The sequence below is a fragment of the Microcaecilia unicolor genome, unplaced genomic scaffold (genome assembly GCF_901765095.1).
Source record: "Microcaecilia unicolor unplaced genomic scaffold, aMicUni1.1, whole genome shotgun sequence".
Taxonomy (NCBI): Eukaryota; Metazoa; Chordata; class Amphibia; order Gymnophiona; family Siphonopidae; genus Microcaecilia; species Microcaecilia unicolor.
Genome location: NW_021963297.1, coordinates 2,449 through 28,472, shown reverse-complemented (window position 1 = coordinate 28,472; position 26,024 = coordinate 2,449). Strand labels below are relative to the sequence as shown.

The 26,024-nt window shown below is 47.0% G+C and overlaps 1 protein-coding gene across 1 annotated transcript; it reads right to left on the bottom strand.

Annotated features, from left to right (window-relative positions):
* LOC115459154 (ephrin type-A receptor 2-like) lies at positions 1–26,024 on the bottom strand (the record flags this gene model as incomplete). The annotated part of the gene is given in 15 exon segments (XM_030189028.1): positions 1–162; positions 3,106–3,261; positions 7,978–8,171; positions 10,868–11,017; positions 12,425–12,634; positions 14,004–14,065; positions 15,413–15,598; positions 17,421–17,546; positions 18,123–18,178; positions 20,491–20,590; positions 22,665–22,824; positions 23,569–23,693; positions 24,924–25,256; positions 25,870–25,902; positions 25,905–26,024. Coding segments are annotated over 15 exon segments (2,117 nt in total), but the record flags the coding sequence as incomplete, so codon positions are not given.

Genomic DNA, 26,024 nt, shown 5'->3' with positions numbered 1-26,024 from the left:
GCATCCGCCTACGAGTCTGTTGCCACCTGGGTCGTGAGATTCCTTCGTGCTGATCCTCAGACGGCGAGCCCCATGGCGAAGGCCTGTTCCTTCAGGCCCAGGATGCTGAAAGCAATTCGTTTTTGATGTCCTGGTAACCGGATACCGATCTTCTTAATGTCCCTAGAAACCAAACACACAAGAAAAGGGATCAGACGTTTCCGAATGCCGACCTCAGACGGAGAGCTAGCAGGTGCCCTGTGCCAACAGTTCACTGTAACCTTAAGATAATCCTAGAAAAACCAGGGTCGAGCTTAGCAGGACATTATTCACTTTCTCTGTGGCCTTTATCCGTACACCTTCTCCTCTGGCCCTCATCAGGAGCCATTGTATATGCCTTCCCCTCTGGCTCTCATCAGGGAACCACCAGGTATTCCACCTCTTTACACTTTCCCCTCTGGCTCTCATCAGGGAACCACTGTGTGTGGTTTCTCTCTTTAAACCTTTCCTTCTGGTTCTCATCATGGAACCATTGTGACTTCTCTTTAGCTCTTCCACTCTGGCTCTCATCAGGGATCATCCACTAGTAATTTTCCCAAATGCTGCTTATTCCCAGCCTCCTCCTCTCCCAATGCAAACTCTGCTGCCCGTCTCATCTTCCGCCAGGGTCGCTTTACTCATACTACCCCTCTCCTCAAGACCCTTCACTGGCTCCCTATCCGTTTTCGCATCCTGTTCAAACTTCTTCTACTAACCTATAAATGTATTCACTCTGCTGCTCCCCAGTATCTCTCCACACTCGTCCTTCCCTACACCCCTTCCCGTGCACTCCGCTCCATGGATAAATCCTTCTTATCTGTTCCCTTCTCCACTACTGCCAACTCCAGACTTTGCACCTTCTGTCTCGCTGCACCCTAAGCCTGGAATAAACTTCCTGAGCCCCTACATCTTGCCCCATCCTTGGCCACCTTTAAATCTAGACTGAAAGCCCACCTCTTTAACATTGCTTTTGACTCGTAACCACTCGCCTCCACCTACCCTTCTCTCCTCCTTCCTGTACACATTAATTGATTTGATCTGCTTACTTTATTTTTTGTCTATTAGATTGTAAGCTCTTTGAGCAGGGACTGTCTTTCTTCTATGTTTGTGCAGCGCTGCGTACGCCTTGTAGCGCTATAGAAATGCTAAATAGTAGTAGTAGTAGTAGTATGTCTCCTTCCCTCCCACCCACTCCTCCCCCTCCATTTTTCACATCCAATTTGTGGTAGAACCAGAAGATTGGCAGTTCCACCTACGTCTGGAAACCATTTCCACCACGTGAAGGACTGCTCCCCTCCCCTGACTGAAAAGAAAGGTTCCCCCCTCTGATGGGTCTGAGTCCAGCACTGCCCGCTGCCCTGTTTCTTAACCTCAAACCTCCCAATCTGGAAAGAAAGGAAGCTGCGAATAAATGTTTAGACTAAGAGCCACCCACGAGAGTGTTTTACCCGTGAGCATGCCAACGTGCCATAGCTGCATGTAAAAACCCACTTAACCTACACAGCGTGTATTTGCAAAGAGGAGTGAACGCAGGGTACAGCACGGGCAGGACAGAGGCAGAGCTCCCTTACCCGCCCTGGAGCCTAAATGTCAGGTGCGTTAATACCTCGTTACACTAGAATTCTACCGTGCTCCCTCCGAATCTCTAATTCTAGGCACCCACAAGAGGTGCCACTCATTTTTTATATTCCAGAAAGCATAACCCCATTGCCAATACCAAGTCCTAACCTTCCTCACATCGACTATACCCGCCTGACCACCGACTGTACCTACTTCGTCATGTACCCTTGTTCCAGCCTCATGATGCACCCTAGTCTTATCCCTCCCTTTGATTCCTTGAATCTGTACCCTCCCAGAATTGTATCCTTTTGTAATTTTGTAAGCCACATTGAGCCCGCTCTTGTGGGATAATGCGGGGTAGAAATGTACCAAAATAATAATAATAATAATAATGTCTCTATTACGCTCAGCTTAGAACCTCGTCTGGTGGAGAGAAACAGCACTGCTCTGTACACAGGCTGCTCTTTCTTACAGCTGGCTGGGGGTAGCGTGGGGGGAGGGGGGTGACAGTGCCACTCTCTACACCAGCTGCCTTTCTTGTAGGCCACTTGTTGAGGGGGTAGATGGAGCTTCTCTATAAACTCTGTTTTCCTGCAGAAAGATTGGAGCTGCTCTTTGTACTATCACCCAGACAGGAAGTTTGGAGAGAGGGTCGCTGCTGGACGCTGCTAAGAATAGCAGAACCCACAAGGGGGGGGGGGGGAGAACAGGCTGCTTTTTAGGCTTCCAGCCCATACACGGGCTCTGAAGCTGCTGAGGGACGTGCTTGGAACTGTGAGCTCTTACTCTGACATCGTATCATCGTCCTCCTCCTTCTCCTCCGCTGTGCTATGATGTGTTCACAAGCTCATTCCCAGCCACATTTCCTGGTAGTTTATTTCTATATTTTATTAGCCAAAAATGACGGTGTAATGCCACCATATTACGAGAGTAATGCGCTGACCAGGGCTCATCCATTTGTCCTTGATAAATACCTTGCAGCCTCTAAGAAGAAATTAGGTCTTACCTGATCATTTTCTTTTCATTACTCCTTCCCACCATTCCAGAAGCCGTGGGATAGTTGTGTCCATCAACCAACAGGTGGAGACAGAGAACTAAAAACTGAGCTGAGACATCTCTCTCTGCATCCAGTCCAGCTCGGTTGATGGACACAACTATCCCACAGCTTCTGGAATAGTGGGAAGCTATGAAATGGAAAATGGCTGTTGGCATGTCCAAAGGTCCTGGTCTTCCCACGGCACTTCCACTATCACCCATTATAGTACCTCACTTTCAGTTTATCCTCGCACACCTCGGTGACCACATGTCCTCCAAAGACCCAGGTACCAAAGCAAAGGGAAGCGTTGCCTTCTCCCTTCATTACTACATCCTTGGAGGGAACGTTTGCTAACTCAGTTTAAGAGGCGATTCACCTTTCCTGTTTTTTTAAATTCTGGTTTTGTTAGGACCAACATCCTGAGCAGAATGCCCCAATTGTTCACTGCTTACACAGTACCACAACAAGATAGGGGAATGGGGAATACTCACTCATTGCTCATCTGGATCACCTTCTCAATGGTTTTGAATGGAGAGTTCATGAAGTGCTCAGTATACTGCTGCATCTTAATGGACTCCAGCCACTCTGAAATGGTCCGGAAAGGCATCCCCTCCGACCCACTGGTACTAGGCAGACGGATAGATATCCTGCAACGCAAAGCAAATCACAACGTGATGAGGACAAAAGGCTCCTCAAGTCATTCATTTGTTTATTTGGATTTAGCGGACATCTTTTCAGTTGTAGTTCAAGGTAAGTTACACTCAAGCAGGTGAGGTTTTTTCCTAGTTGGGCCAATATTCAGACCGGGGAGTTAGCAGACTAACTCCCGCTATCGACATGAATGCTAGATATGCAATGCCAGGCCACTTCCGGTGACTGGCATTGAATATCCAGTTAGAACTTAACCAGCCAAGCCGATATTCGGCGCTGGCCAGTTAAATTCAAACTGGCCAAAAATATACAAGCTATGCATGCAGTCAAAGATGGCCGCCAAACCCATACTTAAAAAAAAAAATCAGCAGATAACCAGTTATATCACACAATATAACTGTCTAGCCGCTAACCAGAGATATTCAGCAGGAGATGCCAGTTATCCCCTGCTGGATATTGGCAGATAGCTGATTTGAGGGCATTTAACTGACCAGATGCTGATCCTAGACCTGCAAAGCTCAATTGGGGACCAGTTGTCCAAGTGGACCAGGAGCAAAGCACTTGGAACCAGAGGCTAAAAAGTGTGCTCATCTACCTGCTGGAGAACCGAGGAGCTGGACTGGATGCCAAGAGAGATGTCTCAGTTCAGTTCTCTATCTCCACCTGCTGGTTGATGGACACAACTATCCCACAGGTTCTGGAATAGTGGGAAGCTACATAATGGAACAACCCATCTCACAGTGCGGACAAGATACATTGAACACTACTCCCCAGCTACTGCAGCACAAGATGGCTGCTCCCACCAATGACATGAAATCCTCCCCCCCTTACCAAAACTGCTGCAGTACAAACAAGATGGCCACTCCCACCAAAGAAAGCACCCTCCAACTGTTCCAGCACAAGATCAAGCTGCTCCACTAACATCATGACCCTCCTCCACCAAGATGGCTGCTCCCACCAGAGGCCTCTCCGATTTAGGAGAGCATCCAATCTGCTCAAATTAACATCTTAAGGTCCAAACAGAACAAAATAAGCTTCAAAGTTTTGGCTGCTATGATTTGTTAACTAGACCAGTGGTATTCTAGTCTTCAAGTGCCATAAATGGGTTGGGTTTTCTGGACACTCTAATGAACATGCATGAAATAACTTTGTATACAATACATATTCATCCCAGTATCTAGAACACCTGACCCATTTGTAGCCCTCAATACCACTTTCTACCCCTCCTCGCCTCTCCTCAGATTCGGCTCCAAACAAGGATGCCTACTGCAACCCCCACAACAAAACCAGCCCCCCCAGTCTAAACTGAACTGCAATGATTTTGCTGCATACTGCCAACAAAATTAAAAGTCTCCACCAGGATTTACAGGCAATCCCACCCAGTGCCCAACCAGTCAACCAGGGGTGCACAAACTCGCCCTAACAGAGACAGATGGAACACTTTTAACCTAATGACAGAGGAGAGCCTTGACAAACTCCTAAGAGACCTTCGACCAACTACCAGCTCCCTCGATCCCTGCCCATCAAAGATAGTGCAGCAGGCAAATATGGGCCTTATAGAAGGCGCCACAAAAATTGTGAACACCTCTCTTTCAAAAGGGCAACTACCAACAGCATTAAAAAGGGCAGTGGTTCGCCCTCTGCTGAAGAAAAACAACCTTGACCAGGACAAACTTGAAAGTTACAGGCCAGTATCCAACATCCTGTTTCTAGGGAAACTCAGAGAACAAACAGTCTGTGTTCAACTTAATGAATGGCTAGAAAAGAGTAACTGGCTAAATCCATGTCAATCTGGATTCAGACCCGGTTATGGAACAAAAACGGTCCTCGTATCCCTGCTATATGATCTTCGCCTCGATGTTAGTACTGCTAGATTTCTCAGCAGCTTTTGACACTGTAGATCATGATATCTTGCTAGCACGACTGACAGATACAGGTGTCAATGGAACAGTACTTGCTTGGTTCAGATCCTCTCTACCAGACAGGTAACAATCCATAATGATTGGCAGCAACTCATCACCACCATGGACACTGACCTGCGGGGTACCACAAGGATCGATACCGTCACCTATACTATTCAATATCTACCTCAAGCCACTAGCTGAGCTGATTCGGTCAATGGACACTCAGTTCTACATCTATGCGGATGATGTGCAGCTACTCATACCCATTGAACCTGACTTACCTACAGCCCTGAATAAACTGATCAGTTGTCTAACATCAATTCAAGAATGGGCTAAACACAACAAACTTTGCCTGAACCCAAGTAAAACCAAGCTTCTCTGGGTCCCTAACACAAGTGGATACATACCTGACATCAAAATCCATTTTGGGAAGTAAGAACTCCCCCTCAAATCACAAGTCAGGAACCTTGGAATACAGTTAGATTCAACACTTACTCTGATTCCCCAAATCCAAGCAACTTTCAAGAACTGCTTCTACTATTTACGACAGCTACGCTGCCTCTCTTCTTACATCAAGAAGGTAAATCTTATCCCAGTTGTGCATGCCATGGTAACATCAAGACTGGATTACTGCAATGCACTATACAATGGTCTGACTACAAAGGGCCTGCACCAGCTCCAGCTGATTCAGAATGCAGCAGCAAGACTCATAGAAGGTTGCAAGCGATGTGACCACATCACACCATTTTTGCAAAAACTTCATTAGCTACCAGTACAATACAGGGCTAAATTTAAAACTTTATGTCTGATCTTCAAGGTCCTGAAAGGAAATGGCCCTGAGTATCTGAAGAAGAGGATGATCCTCCACTCACCGCCAAGGACACTAAGGTCCTCCCAAGGACTTTCACTAACTACACCCTCTCCAAAAGACATTACACAGTGTGATACCCACAAGTGAGCCTTCTCCGGAGTAGCCCCCACACTCTGGAATGCATTGCCTGAAAGGCTCCGCTTAGTAGTAAATTTAAAACGAATTGGAGAAAAGTTTTCTTCACCTCAATGTGTAATTAAACTCTGGAATTCGTTGAACGAGAATGTGGTAAAGGCGGTTAGCTTAGAGGGGTTTAAAAAAAAGGTTTGGCTGGTTTCCAAAGGAAAAGTCCATAGACCATTATTGGACTTGGGGAAAATCCACTATTTCTGGGATAAGCAGTATAGAATGTTTTGTACTTTTTGGGGATCTTGCCAGGCATTTGCGACCTGGTTGGCCACTGTTGGAAACATGATGCTGGGCTTAATGGACCTTTGGTCTGTCCCAGTGTAGCAATATTTATGTGAAAAGCTTGTGTTCTCTCTCACATCTGCCCAAAAGAAGACAAGAAACCCCAGAGTGCATTCACACTCAATATCATATCAGGCAGAGTGTGCAGACTTGGTCTTTATAGAAAAAGCTGCCATAGAAACAATTGATCCCCCCCCCCTCCCCCTGAGACTAACACTATGCAATGTTCCATAAGAGGACAGGGAATAAGTCAAATTACAGAGCAATCATACATAAGGTTTCATAAGTTTCAGTTTTTCATATAATCCTCATCACCCTTCTCTTACACATCCATGAGTTTCAATGACTTCGCCTTTCACCAGCCTCACACACGCAGCTCACTCACTCAATCCTCTCCTCACACACACAGCCACGAGTCTCACTCATTCCTCCCCTCACCAGCCTCACACATGCAGCTCACTCACTCAATCCTCTCCTCACACACAGAGCCACGAGTCTCACTCATTCCTCCCCTCACCAGCCTCACACACGCAGCTCACTCACTCAATCCTCTCCTCACACACAGAGCCACGAGTCTCACTCATTCCTCCCCTCACCAGCCTCACACACGCAGCTCACTCACTCAATCCTCTCCTCACACACAGAGCCACGAGTCTCACTCATTCCTCCCCTCACCAGCCTCACACATGCAGCTCACTCACTCCTCTCCTCACACACAGAGCCACGAGTCTCACTCATTCCTCCCCTGACCAGCCTCACACACGCAGCTCACTCAAACCTCTCCTCACACACAGAGCCACGAGTCTCACTCATTCCTCCCCTCACCAGCCTCACACATGCAGCTCACTCACTCAATCCTCTCCTCACACAGAGCCACGAGTCTCACTCGTTCCTCCCCTCACCAGCCTCATGCACGTGTCCAACAATTTTCAAAGTGAAAGTATGATATTTCACGATGTGCTCAGACTTAATTGATGCGCCTGATTTTGGAAATAAAACCTAAGCAAGCTGTTACAGTCCCTGCCCTAACCCCCCCCCCCCCCCCCCCCGGGGCAATTCCTAAACTCAATGTGAGTAAAAGTGCTGGTCTTGGACTTTACCTGTAGGAAAGCTGGACACTTTTCAAATAATCCTTTTATTTGGCTGAACTAGCTTAGATTGGTTTAATCAAAATGTCTGTACAGGCTTCCATATCTATATCGAAGCATTTTAAAATTATAATACCAAGAGAGCAAGGGAAGCGGGGACAACAGGACACTGATTACAAGGGACAAATTCCTCCCTCACAGACTGGATTTTGTAAGAGTATCTCCACGTGTTATTATGATCTTTGCACATTTACTTTGTGTATCACTATAACACTAATTGTGTATTTTTGGTTTGCTGTAACTTTCCTTGAGCTTTTTGGCGAGGTGTGCCCTCAAAGTAAAGAAATCAAATTGCCTTGGAAAAGGAAACCCTGTATGGATGGACCAGGGTGTCAGGGCTGGTCCCAGCATGCTGAGAGGCCGAATTCCGTTACCTACCTCGGGTCGAAGTCCGCCAGAGTCTTCAGAGAGTCTGGCGCCCGGATAAGCTTGTCAAGAATACTGACAATGTCGGTGAACTTGGGCCTCCGGCTGCGATCCTGCTGCCAGCACTGCATCATGAGCTGGTAGATGGCGGACGGGCAGTCCATGGGGGTGGGAAGGCGAAACCCTTCATTAATAGCCTTCATCACCTGGCAGGGAAGAAGAAAGAGTCTGAGCTTCAAGCAGACAAAACCACAAGTGAAAGATAAAAACCTGGGCAGCACCAGAAACTGCAGAACCCAGAGAGAACTGCCCCACACAATAAGGACCTTCCTGCCCACCCTGGCACAATCCTACTGCAGGTTGAAGTGAAGGAAGAGTGGCTCTTGGTGGTTCCTGCAGCTGTCCTGCATCAGATGGAAAAGCAGCCTCATACCCCGGCAGTGCTTTTCAGTGTGGATCAGACCCTGACGCAGGGGCGTAGCTACATGGGGCCACGGGGACATGGGCCCCCGTAGATTTGGCCCTCGACCCCCCTCCCGCCGCTGGGTACCTTTGCTGGTGGGGGACTCCAACCCACGCCAGCCGAGGTCCTCTTCTCCAGCACGGCTGATCTGCAAGGCTTCGTTCTGTTTCTGTGAGTCTGACCGACGTCAGACTCACAGAAACAGAATGAAGCCTTGCAGATCAGCCAGTAATGTGGCCGCGCCGGAGAAAAGGACTTCGGCTGGCGGGGGTTGGGGTCCCCTGCCAGCAAAGGTACCCGACGGTGATGGCGGGGGAGGGTTGGTGGTGGCAGGAAGGGGGGAGGTCGAAAGGGTTGGCGCCGGGGTGGGCTAAAATGTGCCCTCTCACCTCGGGCTCTGGACCCCCCTCCCGCCCTGACGTAGCATCATTGTACCTCGGGGTGCACACACGAGTGTAGAATAGATCTTACCCAAACTGAGTGCAAAATGCATGCCGTTCTATTCTCAAATACATCAGAGACAAACTTTTTGAAGCCCAAATGCCGTGCACGTATGGCTCATCAGAAGGAAAGGATGATGGAAGCTGCCCTGCACAGGGCGAATGGCTAGGCATTCCCAGGCATGCGAGTGCATGCTCATTTGTGAGTACGTTCATGCCAGAGTAGACACTGGGGAGTCAGCTGGAATGCTAAATAGCATTGAGGGGCAGTGAAGTCTGTATGTTTACAATAAAAAGAACAAATTTCATTTACTGGGGTCAGAATTGCCTTGCAATTAGCTTAACTACGGCCATGTTTCCTGCCAATGCATTCCTTGCAGCTGCTGCTTGGCTGGCACCGGGTCTACAAAGCCCAGACTTGGTTGTTGAAAGAGGCAGCCAGTTCATCTTCTCCCATCTTTCAGAGAAATCTCCCCCCACTGGGAGCACAGCCACTGACGCTCTGGAGACAGGCCACAGTAGACTGCCCAGCAGTGTACGATGACTGGTACTTTCAGTGTTACCACCGGGATACAATGCTGGGATGCGAGACGTTTGGAGATAGACTCTTGCTTCTTGCCACTCTTTTATATAAATTTGGTGCTGCTGCACTTAGAGGAGCTACATCAGCAAAATACGTTTGTGAACCATTCAAAAGCCAGAGCAGTGTCTGAATTTGCTCCAGAACAGATTTTCCTGTTTGAAGTATGTAATCTGACAATCTCTCCTCCCCCCCCCCCCCCCCCCAACCATGAAGCTGCTGTATCACTGGTCAATAAGGTGCTGCTGTGCTGTTCATTATCACTTTCCCTCTCCTGGCTGGTACAGCATCTCACCGCTATATGTACAGGAAGATTAAAGCACCGGGAGCAGAAGAACAGAGCCTGTATGACCTTTTTAAAATTATAAAGTGGGTATAGATGCTTTGCAGAGAGCAGAATATCCAACTAAATTGCTAAGGGATCGATTACCAAATAATCAAACTGGTTCATTTCAAGTCTTAGGAGATGAAATGATCCCAATTAAAGTAACAAACAGAAATAAAGCAAAACAACAACAAAAAAAACAGGATGATATCTTTCTTACTAGACTAACGTTAGCACACGTTTGACTAGCTTTTGAAGGAATTGCGTTCTTCTTTGGGTCAGAAATAAACATTAGAATATACAAGTGAAATATAAAAGGTCTCTCTGGACAGCTGATGCCTAAAGGTGATTCAGATGATGATACTTTCCCCCATCTTGATTACTGTAATGTATTGTATTTGGGGTTAAGTTTTAAAAAGGTTCGACTTATACAAAAAAGTGCTGCGGGATTAATTTTTGTAAGTGATTAGGTTTACTAGCATTTTGAGTTATATATTGGCGATGTTACATTGGCTTCTGGTAGCCGAGTGGATTTCATTTAAAGCTCTCTTGTTTATTATTTCAGATCACCTATGGTTCCACTTCAGAATCACTGATAAATATGGTTTCAAAATCCTTATTTGGTCGTTTTCTTAGGCTTATTCTCTGTCCTTTATCTTTTGATAAAACATGATTTTTTTTAGGATACTTAATACCATCTTTGCTGTTATTGCCATAACCTTTATGGAATTCTCTTCAATTATTAGAGTTGAGAGAATTTATTTATAGTTACATAAACTGTTGAAAACAATATCTTTTATACTTAACTATAACATTTGTTATTACGCTAACTACTATGATATGCAACCTTAGGGCAGATTTTAACAGTACATCACATTGAGCCCTTGTTTTAGGAGGAACAGCAATTAATAAGTTCGACATTGACAATATAAAGGTCAGACCTGACTGTTGTTCTGAGCGACAGGAGGGAATACTAAGAAAGGAAAGACCCCTCGAATCCTCCCCCATCCTCTCTGAGGCAGTCACCCATCCCATGCCAGGGCTTGCTAGAACCCTCGTGTTCACCGAGACCTGCCACTCGCCGAAATGCTCACCTCATGGTTGGACAACTCCCAGTAGGGTCGCTCCCCATACGACATGACCTCCCACATGACAATTCCATAGCTCCACACATCGCTGGCCGACGTGAACTTGCGGTACGAGATGGCTTCAGGAGCTGTCCATCGGATGGGGATCTTTCCGCCCTGTGAAAAGAACACAGCGTCTTTAGACCTTCTTCTGTGGATGGAGAAATATTCATGCCATAATATGGCTTCAACGGGATTAGAGTCCCATCGTATAAAGCTTCTGCGAAGTTATCATGCTAAGAACATGCTCTAGCACCATGAACACAACACAGACCCATTGGAGGATGTTGTAAGCTAGAAAACTGCTCCCCTACATGTCTCTGTCTTCAGACACACACATGCCAGCTCTGTACAGTGACTTGATGCAAGCTTCAGATCTTTGTTCTAGGTCCCTCCACCCTGTCCTACCCGAGACACATCTGCCACTCAGTGCGCTAATCCACTAGATACCAACGCTCTGGTTTGGACGGCTTCCTGAAGGAAAAGGCCATAGAATGTTGTTAAATGGACATAGGGAAAAATCCACTATTCCTGGGACAAGCAGTACAAAATGCTTTGCTCCGTGGATCTTGTCGGGTGATTGGGACCTGGATTGGCCACTGTCGGAGACAGGGTGCTGGGCTAGATGGACCTTTGGTCTGTCCCAGTGTGGCGATGCTTATGTCTTATGCTTGCAAATTACAAACCCTTTTAGAAAAGGCTTTCATGCTTGCAGCCACGTTTTTTTTTGTTACATTTGTACCCCGCGCTTTCCCACTCATGGCAGGCTCAATGCGGCTTACATATTGTATTCAGGTACTTATTTGTACCTGGGGCAATGGAGGGTTAAGTGACGTTGCAGAGTCTAGGGCATAACAGGGAATGAGTGGGTATCATGGTGCCCAAAAGCCACGTGCACTGCCACGTAGAAGGTCCCCAGTTCAGTCCCAAGTTAGAGCTTCACCACTCCAGCTGAGCTGGAATTATGGCTGCAGCGACAGCAACGAGATGGTACCAGAAAGAGAAAGGAGGAGGAAGCTGCCACTGCTCTGCTGTCAGTTACCCCAGGGTTTAGCTCTTTTGGTTAATACAACAGTTCAGACTTATCTAGTTTCAAAGCTTTCTGGGGCTTGTAGTCCTGGATTTTATAAGGAGAGAAGCAGAACTCTAAATCCCAGAATCCTTTGGGTTTCTGATTTCCAAACCCTGTTCATGGCCCCTTTCCTCTGTCATTCTGAGTACCTGGGCCAGAATAAGAAGTTTCCAGATTGCGGCACCTCCCGTGACATCAGCAGAGTAGCACCACATTGTTACAGCCAATCACTGTGCAGAATTTGGTGACACTTCAATGCCTCACACCTTTTTGACAAGTCTGACCCTCTGAAAAGATGTTTCACTTCACTTGGGTTTTTTTTTTGAGCTTCCAACTGTGTTTGGAAGCACAGCTGGGATTTAGCCTCAGTCATCACTTATATAACGAAAAAGCCATTCCATACAGCTGTGAGCCAAGCCTTTCCCCAGACCCTCCCCCCACAAGTCACTTACGCTGGTGGTGTAGGTGGCCTCTGGGTCGTCCTCCAAGACCCGCGACAGGCCGAAATCGGACACCTTGCACACCAGCTGACTGTTAACCAGGATGTTGCGTGCGGCCAGATCCCGGTGTACGTAATTCATGTCTGAAAGGTACTTCATGCCGGCAGAGATACAACGCAGCATGCTCACCAGCTGGGTGACGCCAAATTCACTATCGTGATCCTGCCGAAGAGAGAAAGCGGAGTTAGATACAGCATGGTGGGTGTCCATCTCCTGCCAAGGAACAAAAGAGGTGAGGAAGTGTTACAACAGCAATGAGAGGCGAAAATGGTCTATTTTAAACTTTAGCTCTTTAAGTGTGACTTTCTGTGCTTCTGCAAGTGAGATGTGCATCTGGCTACAGGGAAATAAAAAAACTTTTAACTACTGCCCGCTCTGTATCACACAGCTCAATCCTACCAAAGTATTGCCATACCGGGACAGACCAAAGGTCCATCAAGTCCAGCATCCTGTTTCCAACAGTGGCCAATCCAGGTCACAAGTACCTGGCAAGATCCCAAAAAAGTACAAAACATTTTATGCTGCTTATCCTAGAAATAAAGCAGTGGATTTTCCCCAAGTCCATTTTAACAATGGTCTATGGGCTTTTCCCTTTAGGAAGCTATTCAAACCTTTTTTAAACCCCGCTAAGCTAACTGCTTTTACTACATTCTCTGGCAACAAATTCCAGAGTTTAATTACACGTCGAGTGAAGAAAAATTCTCTGATTAATTTTAAATTTACTACTTTGTAGCTTCATTGCGTGCCCCCTAGGTAGTATTTTTGGAAAGTGTAAACAGACGCTTTCCAACTCCACTCATTATTTTATAGACCTCTATCCTATCTCCCCTCAACCGCCTTTTCTCCAACTGAAGAGCCCTAGCCGCTTTAGCCTTTCCTGATAGGGAAGTAGTCCCATCCCCTTTATCATTTTCGTCGCCCTTCTCTGCACCTTTTCTAATTCCACTATATCATCTTTTTTGAGATTCAATGACCAGAACTGCACACAATATTTGAGGTACGGTCGCACCATGGAGCGATGCACAGGCATTATAACATCCTCATTTTTTGTTTTCCAATACTGACACTCCCTCCACACAGATCTTTGAATGTACCTCAATCCTGATCCTGTGTTCTAAATTTTACAGTACTGAGACTCTCCTCACATAGCTCTGCCAATGCACCTTGGCCCTAACCCGCAGCACTCTCTTATTTTTCCAACACAGACTCCCCCACACCACTCTGTGAATGCACCTCGGTCCTGACCCGCAGCGCTCTATTTTTCCAGTAGGGAGACCCCTACCCCACACACATACAGCTCTGCCAGTGAATCTCACTCCTACCATGCAATGAGTTCTTTAAAATTCCCCTAACTTGGTTCCTAGTTTGAAACTAAACTAAACGGGCGTCTAGGGCTGAAAGCATCTCACAAAGATAGACCCTACCAACTCCACTCAAAACTGCCCTTACGTGGATGTCATTCACCGAGTGCACAGTCCACCCTTCAGTACCTGCCCCATGTGACTACAGTGTGAGAAGGCTCCATACACACCCTTAAGAACTTGTCCAGAGCACCGTTCTCCATGTATTCAGTAATTATCATCATCGGTTTATCTAGAAAATAAACAGAAAAAGAGGGGAAGTTGAAAAGAGAATCAACCTCCAGCTGAAGAGTGTGACGGGGCCACCAGGAATGGAGTCACTTCAGAAGCTCCTGGGGCCCTGCACAGGAGTGAAATGAGGCGTAATGAAATGCACGTCATGTGTGAAACGGATCTCAGTAGGAGTACTGTCCTGGTCCTCCAGGATCATGTAACAAGCAGTGGACTGAGGCCATTCTCCCTCCTTCAAGCAAGCTGGACAGCACTGGGAAGGGAAGGGAGGTCAGGCGATGCCTTTGGGGTACATATCGTGAAAAGGACCGTGAAGGAGGAGAAGTATTAATGTTTGTAGAACAGGAGAGAAATTTTCGAGCAAGCATATCAGTTGACCTCATGGCCGGGCTGCCAAGAAAGACAACCGAGCCCGGGGCAGGACCCCCCCCCCCCCCCCACCCATCTGGACTGCCACTGCGTCCACCTCCCCCACTCAGACCTCTGCTCCCGCCCTCTTACCTTCCTGTGTCTGCTCCCCCTTCGGTCTGTCGTCTCTTGCTCCCATGTGCCAGGATCTGGGTTATTGCGTTAATGCAATCATCCGGGTCCTGGAACAGGAGCAGGAGAGAGACAGATCTGGAAGCAGGCAAGGAAGAAGCTTCTGCTCCCTTGAAACCTCTCGGCGGCCCTGTCTCAAGGCAGGAAAGCTGTGGTCAGGGTGAGAGGAATACACAGAAAGAGACACAACCAGCCCCAGGGACAACTTTGCAAAAGGATAAGATTTAGTACAAGCAGTCTAGAAAATTAAGCCCCTAAATCTGTATACCCTGGACGAAAGGAGAGACTGAAAGGATATGACAGACAGACATTCTCATCCCTCAAAAGGTTTATAAATAATACACACGAGCCAAATCATTTTTCAGTGGAAAGTTCTATAACAAATGGTTAGGACATGAGGCTCAAGAGTGAAGGAAATATTTCTTCACGAGATGGGGATAGATGCATGAACAATCCCCCATGAAGACCTGGGATCCCGAGTCATAAGGCCCTGAAGATAAAGTCAGAGATGGGGTAAGGTCTTTGATACATGGGGTAAACATGGGCTTTACCTGCTCTCAAATGCAAAATTCTTACACTAGGACAAAGCCTGGAGGGGATCAGTAGTTGGACAGAGAGAGGGGGAAAGGACGGGTATATTTGGAAAGCTTTTTAGGGAAGGGCTGTTCTTTCATTAGGACCAAAGCTGAGACAAAGCACCTCTCACATTTGAGCAGCTACTCGGGAAGGGCTGGTTCTCCCGGTAGGCCAGATGTTGGGGGAGGGGGTGTAGAAAAGCGGGTTCTTCCGGTAAGCCAGGTGTTCTTACATTTGGAGATGACGCCCTCCAGACGGATGATGTTCTGATGGCAGAACTGTCCCATGATACTGGCCTCGCTCAGAAAGTCAATGCGCTGCTTCTCCGTGTATCCCACCTTCAGCGTTTTGATGGCTACAGGCACTTCCTTCTTCCCAGAGAGCTTGAGGACTCCCTTGTACACTTCCCCAAATTCACCTGCCAGCAAGAGAGAAGGATGAAGAAGGCGAGTAGTACAGTGTTAACTCTTGAGAGGGCGATGCAGGTTTTTACTCTGTAACGCAGACTCTTATTCCCGTTTCCACGCTGCCATTTCGAAAAAAAAACGGCAGCATCTGACCTCACCTGGCGACTCCTGGGGTATCGCATGGGGTCAGGTAAGGGGCCCACAGCCATCAGGGTCATCTATGGGGTTGGGAATCATGGGGGAGGGGAGTGAGAAAGGCTTGGTGGGTCTGGTGTGTGTCAGCCAATTCCCGCTCATACGCTAATAGAGAGGGAGAAATTACTCACTATGCACCAAAAACAGCGGCATTTTACTGCTGTGGTGTCGCTATATATATATATATTTTTTGCACAGTTTTTATGTTTCAACATTTTTTTTATTAAAGGTATCGCAAAACAGCTCATCAACACATTCCAGTTACAACATAGTTTCAAAGCACTCTCTCTAAACAGAGTGGAGGAGTGGCCTAGTGGTCAGGGTTGTGGACTTTGGTCCTGAGGTCACTTAACCCTCCATTGCCCCATGTAAGCCGCATTGAGCCTGCCATGAGTGGGAAAGCGCAGGGTACAAATGTAACAAAAATAAAATAGATACTATTGGAGATTCTACATGGAATGTTGCTACTATTGGAGATTCTACGTGGAATGTTGCTATTCCACTAGCAACATTCCATGTAGAAGGCTGCGCAGACTTCTGTTTCTGCGAGTCTGACATCCTGCAGGACGTCAGACTCACAGAAGCAGAAGCCTGTGCGGCCACATTGGTGATCTGCAAGGGCCGACTTCTACATGGAATGTTGCTAGTGGAATAGCAACATTTCATGTAGAATCTCCAATAGTAGCAACAGTGGAGGAGTGGCCTAGTGGTTAGGGTGGTGGACTTTGGTCCTGGGGAACTGAGGAACTGAGTTTGATTCCCACTTCAGGCAGCTCCTTGTAACTCTGGGCAAGTCACTTAACCCTCCATTGCCCCATATAAGCCGCATTGAGCCTGCCATGAGTGGGAAAGCGTGGGGTACAAATGTAACAAAAATAAAATAAAGTGTAATAGTGATAACCTCATTTTTTCGTAACATTATACTTCCTAACCCATCCCTCCCCTACTCCCAACAGCTCTATGTAGTAAAGCCAAACGTATCAAAGAACATGAGCAATCTCTTTATAAAAGAAACTTAATAGCAAAACATACAGAATCACGGGACCGTGGCACCCTCTGTGCTGCACATTATTAGACTTCCAATTAAGGTACCATGCCGACGGCTTTGTTTCTTATAGCTGCCTTTCTCCCGGCTAGACCATATATGTACAACATTACCTTATATGGAAAACACTGCATATCCATCAAAAACGTCTTTTAAATTACATTACAGATCTAAGTTACCACTATACCCCATATACTAAAACTCTCCCCCCCCCCCCCCCATGTCCCCCTTTTGCACAATTTTTGATGCAGTGCTAATTTGCATGCTGCTTCTTTAGGGTGGGGTGGTTGGTGCAGTGGTTCCACCCCTCGGTTGCACGCTGCAAGGCTCCCTGCACTCCCTTGCAGCGTGCAACCGAAGGGTGGAACCACTGCGCCAGGGGAGGAGGGTGCGCAGCGGCAATACGCCCTTGGTGGCTACAGACCTAGGACCACCACTGTTGCAGAGCAAAACCTTTGGGTTACACGTTAGTGTTAGAAACTGTGCACTGAGCTTGGGCTCACGGCTCTAACTGCTCAATAACGGTCCAGACACATTACACGACTTCCTGCTATCATCAGCCTGGACTACAGTAGAAGGCGTAGTGGCCTCACCTGCCCCGATGACTTTCTGTTGCAACACGCAAGATGGCGGGATCTCGACTGTGAACTTCAGCACAGCCTGATTGGGGTCTTCATAGGTGTGGGGGTCGACGTAGGTCTTTAGTGGCTTCAGTTGTTCTGCAAAGGAAAGGGGGAAGGTGTGGACGGTTATTAAAAAGAAGGGGGTGGGGGTTAGGAATGAGGTCAAAATAAGCCAATCACATTCCAGCATTCTACTCCAACCCTGTTCCCTACATAACATATCCAACCTCTGTATAGTCTCATCATGGACCACGACATAGCGATAGATTTGTTCTTTCTATTCTTTGCAATGCAACAAAGGGGGGGGGGTCGAGAAAGGCTGTCTGGGGGGGGCAAAAGAACTGTCTACAAATTTAACAGAATAGGATGAAAGCATGAGGGAAAATACAGTAAGAAGACAAAGAGTTTTAAAAAATGGGTCAGAACAGGCTGTAGCAGGGAAGTTTATTTATTTATTGGGATTTATTAACCGACTTTATAAAGAGATTCACCAAGGCAGGCGGTGTAAAGCAGGTCCAGTTTAACATAAAACTTACAATTTTGTTAACAGCATAAACAATAGTAAAATAACCAAGAATAAAGATAAATACAATAAATGAGGTAAACTTGAAAACAGTAATTTGAAACCTAACGATAAAACTACCGTGAAATAGTATGAAATATTCGACTTACCAGACTTAGAGAAATAAACATCTTCTGAAGACTGCCGAGCTCGAGAACCTCGTTTCCTGTGAAGGAGGAATAAAGGAAACCTTTTCAAGCACGGCAGAAAGAGGAACACAAGCAACGCAAGCCAATATCCTGCACCCTCACTGCCCTAACACATCCCCCAGTCACATACGTATCAGGGGACATCTACGTACTGAGGATTTAATTGTGCTCTCTCTGATGAGTAAGTCAGACTCAAAGGGTCACCATAGATGTAACCATTTGGGTCAATATGGAAGATAAAACAAGGCAGACCTCGTAAAAAAACACAGTTTTTACTACTAGGTTGAAATGCCCGACATGGCCATGTTTCGCCAGTATAAAATGGCTGCGTCACTGTAAATAAAAATAAACTCATTCAGGTTGAACGTATTAAGTACGGACACGGGCAACAAGGTGTGTCCTTACACACACACACACTATGCGCTGTGTTCCAGGGCTGCATTTGCAATGTCTCCACACATTTTACAAAATACAGCGTGGACACGTGTGTTTGCCCGCGAGTTCAAACATTTACATGTGCAAACATTCTAGGTGTTGACGTTGCCTATATTAAGTTATGCATAAAATAGATACATTGGGGGGGGGGGGGGGTGGAAGGAGAAGGGACGCAGGTTGAGAAAGGGCTTAGTTGGAGAAGGGAGGTCTGTCCTAATGGTTAGTGTAGCGGGTTGTGGATGTGGGGAACTGGGTTCGATTCCCCACTGCTGCCCGATGGCCAATAGTGGGTTGAGATCTTGGGGAACCGGGCTCAATTCCTGCTGCAGCTCCGTGTGACCTGGGCAAGTCACTTAACCCTCTGTTGTCCCAGGTACAACAGTAGTACAATGTACTTTCTAGACTGTGAGCTCTCTAGAGACAGTCCCAGCACCTGTAAAACGAAACTGTAAACCACTTAGGTTTAAGCAGTATCTAAATACTCAAATGAAATGAAAAAAAGATCATAAGAAACAAGACCCCCTCTCCAATGGTTATTACGTGTGTCGAGAGGATTGTAGGGGGGGGGGGGGGAAGGCGGAGAAAGGTGATTTGAGGAGTAGGTATCTTGCAATGTTGCCCGTTCTAAGTCTTCTATAGTTGATATGTGATGCGTTTAATTCAATAAAAATGTTTTCAACATGAAAAACAGGCACATTTTCCACATTTATTTTAAGCATTTCACTCTAAATATCTTAAAATCCCTCTTAACTTAGCATGCAATTTTCAAACAAAGCACATATCTGTAAAGTCTTGCTCATTTAGTTCTGACCCCAGGGAGGAAGAGACTAAGTCAGTTCCCAGAAGCTCGTCACGAAGTGAATCAGTCCAATAAAACCACGTCACATTACGTTTTCCGGACTCTATATTTAAATGTAGTTCTAGTGCCACGGACTGTGGGGTTCCGTGGATTTTCAGTGGTACCGTCTACATAATGCCACTGGAAGTTATTTCAGGCTGCTCCGGTGCTATCCGGAGAGTGTCGAACGGTCTGGGGCACAGACTGGTGGGTAACTCAGGCCAGCAATAAAAAAAACTGTCCTTGGTTATCCGAGTTATTATCTATCATCATCCAAATAACGCTAGCATCAGCTCCGTTCCCAGATACACAGCACTGAACTCTGGATAAAGAGTTTCAAAAGAAATACTGACCGCACTGCTTGCTTTAATTTAATATTAGCTGTGGGCCAAGACACTAACCGTATTCTTTATCCAAAGAGGAAGCAATACGGGAAAAGCCAGCTGAGGGGTGGGTATCCATCAGAACTCTGCTGCACGTCTTATATTCCGCCTGAACCGATATACTCATATCACCCCTCTCCTCAGGGTCGCTTCACTGGCTTCCGATCAGATACCGCATACAGTTCAAGCTTCTCCTTCTCACCTACAAATGCACTCAGTCTGCTGCCCCTCATTACCTCTCCACCCTCATCTCCCCTTACCGTTCCCCGCCCGAAACCTCCGCTCACAGGACAAATCCCTCCTCTCAGTACCCTTCTCCACCACCGCCAACTCCAGGCTCCTCCCATTTTGCCTCACCTCACCCTATGCGTGGAATCAACTTCCTGAGGCCCTACGCCAAGCCCCCTCCCTACCCATCTTCAAATCCTTGCTCAAAGCCACCTCTTCAATGTTGCCTTCGGCACCTAACCTGATACCTCTCAAGGAACCTAGACTGCCCCTATTTGACAGCCACTACTTGATTGTCTGTACATTTGTCCATTAGGTTGTAAGCTCTCAGAGCAGGGACTGTCCTTCTATGTTATATTGTACAGCGCTGCGTAACCCTAGTAGCGCTTTAGAAATGTCAAATAGTATTAGAGCTAATGTGCCCTGAACAGAGGGCTCTGCTTACCTGCGATGGATATAAAAAACCACGGACAGCAGTAGGATGAGTAAAACCACTCCTGCGATCGATCCTCCGATCACGGCCGCTCCACTCATTGGATCTGGGACTATAGAACAATAGGAAAGATCGTGAGCTTGGGAAAAACCCACTACCCAGTCCCACCCTCAAAGCAACCCGCAAGGAGGGAGGGGGTCTTTGTACTGCTGAGAGTGCAACCGTACTGGTGTCGCTTGTATTACCAACAAGACCTAAATGTGGTGATGCGACTTTTTTCAAAACGCGCAACTTATGTTTTGTAGAAAAAAAAAGAAGTTCGGACGTACCCTGATGTCACTGACAACCCAAGAGAAAGAACCTATGTTTATGTAGACAGTTTTGCTTTATTTCTCCCTAGAACAGCCTTTATTGATCTGAGGATATTAATCAGTGTTAACATCCAGCTTGGAAGCCCTTTTACTAAAAGGGTGCCGTGTGGCAACCTAGAACTACCACCAGCCCAACGCAGCCCCTGGCAGCAGTCCCCCCCCCCCCCAGCACTTCAGGCGCCGATGAAGTTCTTGAAAAATTTGGAATGAATAGTCTTTGGGGGGGGGGAAGGGAGGGGTTCTTGCGCGTTGAGCCTTTTTCTTTAATTAGCTTCTGCTGAGCTTTGGACTTGCCCCCTCATTGTTCTGTCTAAGGAAGACTGGTGAAAAGTTTCTCGTTCTTCCTTATATCTATCTATTTCTGGCAGAAACCCAATATAGTAGCAACATTTATGAAAAATAAGACCAAGAATAATAATGTGCTCTGTATTGTTCCATGGTGGACCTCACCTTGAGTACTGCGTTCAATTCTGGTCGCCGTATCTCAAAAAAGATATAGCGGAATTAGAAAAGGTTCAAAGAAGAGCGACAAAACAATAGAGGGGATGAACTGCTCTCATGTGAGGAAAGACTAAAGAGATTAGAGCTTTTCAGCTTGGAAAAGAGAAGGATGAGGGGAGACGTGATTGAGGTCTACAAAATCCTGAGTGGTGTAGAACGAGTAGAAGTAAATCGATTTTTTACTCGTTCCAAAAGTACAAAGACTAGGGGACACTTGAGGAAGTTACATGAAAATACTTTTAAAACAAATAGGAGGAAATATTTTTTCACTCAACAAATAGTTAAGCTCTGGAACTCTTTGCTGGAGGAGGTGGTAACAGCAGTTAGCACAGCTGGGTTTAAAAAACGTTTTGGACAAATTCCTGGAGGAAAAGTCCATAGTCTTATTGAGGTGGACCTGGGAAAAGCCACTGCTTGCCCCGGGGTTGGTAGCATGGAATGTTGCTACTATCTGGGTTTCTGCCAGGTACTTGTGACCTGGATTGGCCACTGTTGGAAGCAGGATACTGGGCTGGATGGGCCACTGGTCTGATCCAGTATGGCTATTCTTATGTTCTGATTTCAGGGACAAAGTGGCTTCCCCATGTCCGTCTCAATAGCAGACTATGGACTTTTCTTCCATGAACTTGTCCAAACCTTTTTTTTAAACCTAGATAAGCTAACCACTGATACTACATCCACCGGCAACGAGTTCCAGAGCTTAACTATTCTTTGAGTTTGTAAACCTCTTCCTCATCCTCCAAGTTTCCAGCCTGTATTTCACTATGTTGCCACCAGCCTTCATCTGACATCCTGCGCAGTTTTTCCCTGTATTATATCCTCCTCTGTCTGTTCTCAGCTGAGGCCCTTAACTCTACGAAGCAGTACCGCTGCACGTTGCCTGGGATTCCTTTCCCCAGGGTCTGTGAGCACTGCTTCCATAGCAGCCACCCCCCCCCCCCCCCCGAGGGAAAGACCTGAGCCAGGAATCAAAACCAATCCTCTTATGACAGCAAGGACACGTGTCCAAGTTCTTATGCTTTTCTGTGGCCAGTGGGAGATAAGAGGCTAAAACTGTCAGCAGGTGGCCAAAACTATGGTCCTTCCAACCTATGCACTGCACTTCAGCGACATCTACAGGCCAGTGAAAGCAGTGCATGTATTTCTGTGGTGAGCTGCATCCTGTTCTTTGGGATATGGTGGGGGAGGGAAAAAGTGATGTAATTTGTACCCAAGCTCCCCCCCCCCTGGTGTGGAGGTGTTTAATAACTCTCTTTGAAGTCCAGCAGTTAATAACCAATAAAATTGTGAAAGCCATTCAGAGAATGAACTCACTCTCAGGGAGGGTCTCGAACTCATGCTCTATGCTGGAAGCGCCCTGGCCCTCCTGCGTCAGGGCCTGAACACGCACCACGTAAACTGTCCCAGGCACCAGCTTAGGGATAGTCACCGAATTCCCATCGCAGCGGTGGACAGAGTAGCTGTTCTCATCATTCTTTAAATAAAGAAAAATATATATTATTAAAGATTAACAGGTAAAAAAAAACCCTACCATAAACTACAGAGAAATGCACACAAACCATATGGATTCAGGCTCATGTGCCAAGCCAGCAAGCAGTCGGCCACAATAACCAGTTACCTGCCAGAGTATGTCAGGAATGTTAACTGCTCACTTTGTCTCCAGGTAACACTGCAGCTAATTCCTTATTCTCATAAAATCTTTCCCCAGAGCAAAGCTCTGGGGAACAAAATGTGACAGAGGCAGGTACCCTGTGCTTTTCTCATTCCCTGCATATTTGGCAGGAATAAGGCTGAACAATGTTGCACTCGCAATCCTCACTCCCCCTAGGACCCTGGATTGGCATGCCATGAGTAAAGTCTTGTCAATCATAAAGGATTATGTACACATACGGGGGGGGGGGAGAGAAACAGGCAATGTGGAACTCTTGTCAGTAAAAGGTCATATGTGCACACGTAGGGGAACACACAGTGTGGAATTCCATCACGGAGGAATCACCAATTACCAGGTGGATATATGGAGGGCAGATTTCTAACAGTTAAAGGACAGAAACACACAGTGTGAAGCTTCACTAACAAGGAGCTGCTGGTTACAAGAGCTTGCGTGTGCATGCACAGCGTGAAATGCACAGCGTGGAGCTCTGCTGCAGGGAGCTGCTGGTGAACGCAGGTTGCGTGTGCATGCACAGAGTAAAACGCACAGTGAGAAAATTCATACTACCTTCTTTCTGTAGGTGACTTCATACTTCCAGAAGCGGCTGTGCTGTCGAGGTACGACTATCCAGGACAGGCTCAGGGTGTTGGTGCTGCGGTCGTCCAAGTTCACGGCGGTCACTCTAGGGGGTTCTGTCAGAGAGAGGAGTTAGGTTGTCACACTTCACCTGCTCATTAGCTACCTCCGGAAAACTCTAATTTGTTTTCTCCGAGTAAAGCAGACTTTTTAATAACACCCCCCTGCACCAGCCTCACAGTACAATCTCCTAATTTCCATGGTAAATATCACAAAGTCCTCTCCGCCTCAGGGCCGTGCCAGGGTCTCTGCCCCCCCCCCCCCCCCCCTCTGGTCCAGCATCTCCTTTCTCACTTCTCCCTCCCTCCTTCTCCCATCTGACCCCTTTTTCATCCCAGTGCCTTAAAATGTGAAGAACAAAAGTTTTTTGTTTTTACTTGACAGCTTTATATTTGAAAGGTTCCCATATATATGTAGATATAAATATCATGAAATCAAATTGAATATCACTAAAACTGATAAAAAAAATTAATGTAGCTGGTAGAACAGCATTAAAAGGCTGTATTTTATACTCTTTTTCTACACTGTTCTATACAATACAGTAATACATGGCCAAAATTCGTGAGGATATCCTGTTTACTGATGGGTTCATCTTAACTGTTGTAGTCTACCTTGGGAAGTCTGGTGTTATAAAGATTGGAAGTAAAATTAAAAACTCTCCTTTCATTGGGGCACATGGAATCACATCTTCACCTCATCTCTTTTGTACAAATGGATCATTCTGTTTTGAACATGTTTCAGGGACAAATGGTTTTCATAAGTCAAAATAATAAAATGCATATTTCTTTCATGCATTTAAACATAACTAAATGAGCTATAAGCCCCTAATGCAGTCCATTGATTTTCTTATATTTTGTCTGGTGATGATGTCTTATACTGTGCCAAACCCTCCCCCTCCCCCCCCCCCCCCCCCCCACTGCCGCAGTTGTCACCGCTGTGACCATTCCCTTCCCACATACTACAGTCCTACCTTGAAGGCCCCGCCTGCCCACCCTGGTGATGTAATGGCCTCTGCGGCTGCAGGGGCAGGAAAAAATCCCACTCTTTCCTGCCCGCTGCCGCTACTCTGTCTCTGCTTTGCCACCACCATAAAATGGTTGCCGAAACTTCCGGCGGCAGTGGCCAGTGGAGAGCAGTGCAGTGGGTAAGCGTGGCAGTTTGAGGTGCCCCTCTGCCATGCATACCCTGCTTACCGTGTTCCGCTGGCCCTGCTCCGTCTCCTGTACTAACCCCCTGAAAGAGTTCAGTCTACACAGACCCCACAAGAATTCTGTAGAGTTTCTCACCAGTCTGATTAACGCTGATGCTGACAGTGCTGAGGCTGCGAGCAGAGCTGAAGGAGGACACGCCGTTCCTGGCTTCCACGGTAAACGAATAGTTAACATATGGCTCCAGGTCACTGATCTTCAGTGAAGTTTCCTTCAGGTCTTGAGGCCCATTTGAGTATCGAACACCGGGATCACAGGGCTGGCATTCCCCCACCTCTGGCCGGCACTGTTCGCACACCACACTGTACACAACATCCTTCCGGCCTCCCGTGTTGTGAGGTGGAGACCAGCGCAGGTGCACGCTGGCACCAAGGCCGATAGCAACGAGGTCACGGGGAGCAGTCGGAGGGCCTGAATGAAAGAAAGAACATGGAACCAAAACAGTTGCATAGCCAGACTTCACATTTTTTTTTTGGGGGGGGGGGGGGGGGGGTGGAGAGCCTGAGCAGAAAGTAGGGGAAGTACAAAACTTTCCCCTGCTCCCACCTTTCTCTCTGTGTTCCCATCCCCCCCAGCGATTCCTAAATACCTGAACAAATGGGAATCCCCAAGCTCTGCCAGCATAAAAGATCCTTCACCAGTGGCCTAGCAGTTGGCAGCTCTTTCCATAGGCCGCTGCCCCCTCTCCCCCCCCCCCCCCCCACACACACATACTCAATTAACCCATGAATCTACCCCTTCGGATGCTAAGCCTCTGGACCATTTTTTAGATTTAAAGCTGGACACAGAGTGAAGGGCTTTCCCACTACCACGGGATGACAGAACAACAGATGATACAGGCCTCTCTCAATAAGGAAACCCCTCTCCCCCCCCAGGATTCTGCAGCTAGTAGGAAATTATGGCAAAAGCCAGACGAATCACCAGATGGTAATCCTTACATCAGTCCAAATTCGGACAGAGCTTTGCAGCACCCCCCACCCCCACCCACTAAACAGGTCCCGTTCAAAGATCCCACGGTACTTACGGGTGCAGGGGAATGAGGCTGGATCCTCCGGGCCCGAAAATAGCCTTCTTCACAGGGGCACAAGGCGGAACCTTTGGCCGAGGGCCGGGTGTGCAGGGGACATTCTGAACAGCTGCTTCCAGAAATGTCCGACTTGAAGAAGCCAGCAGGACAGG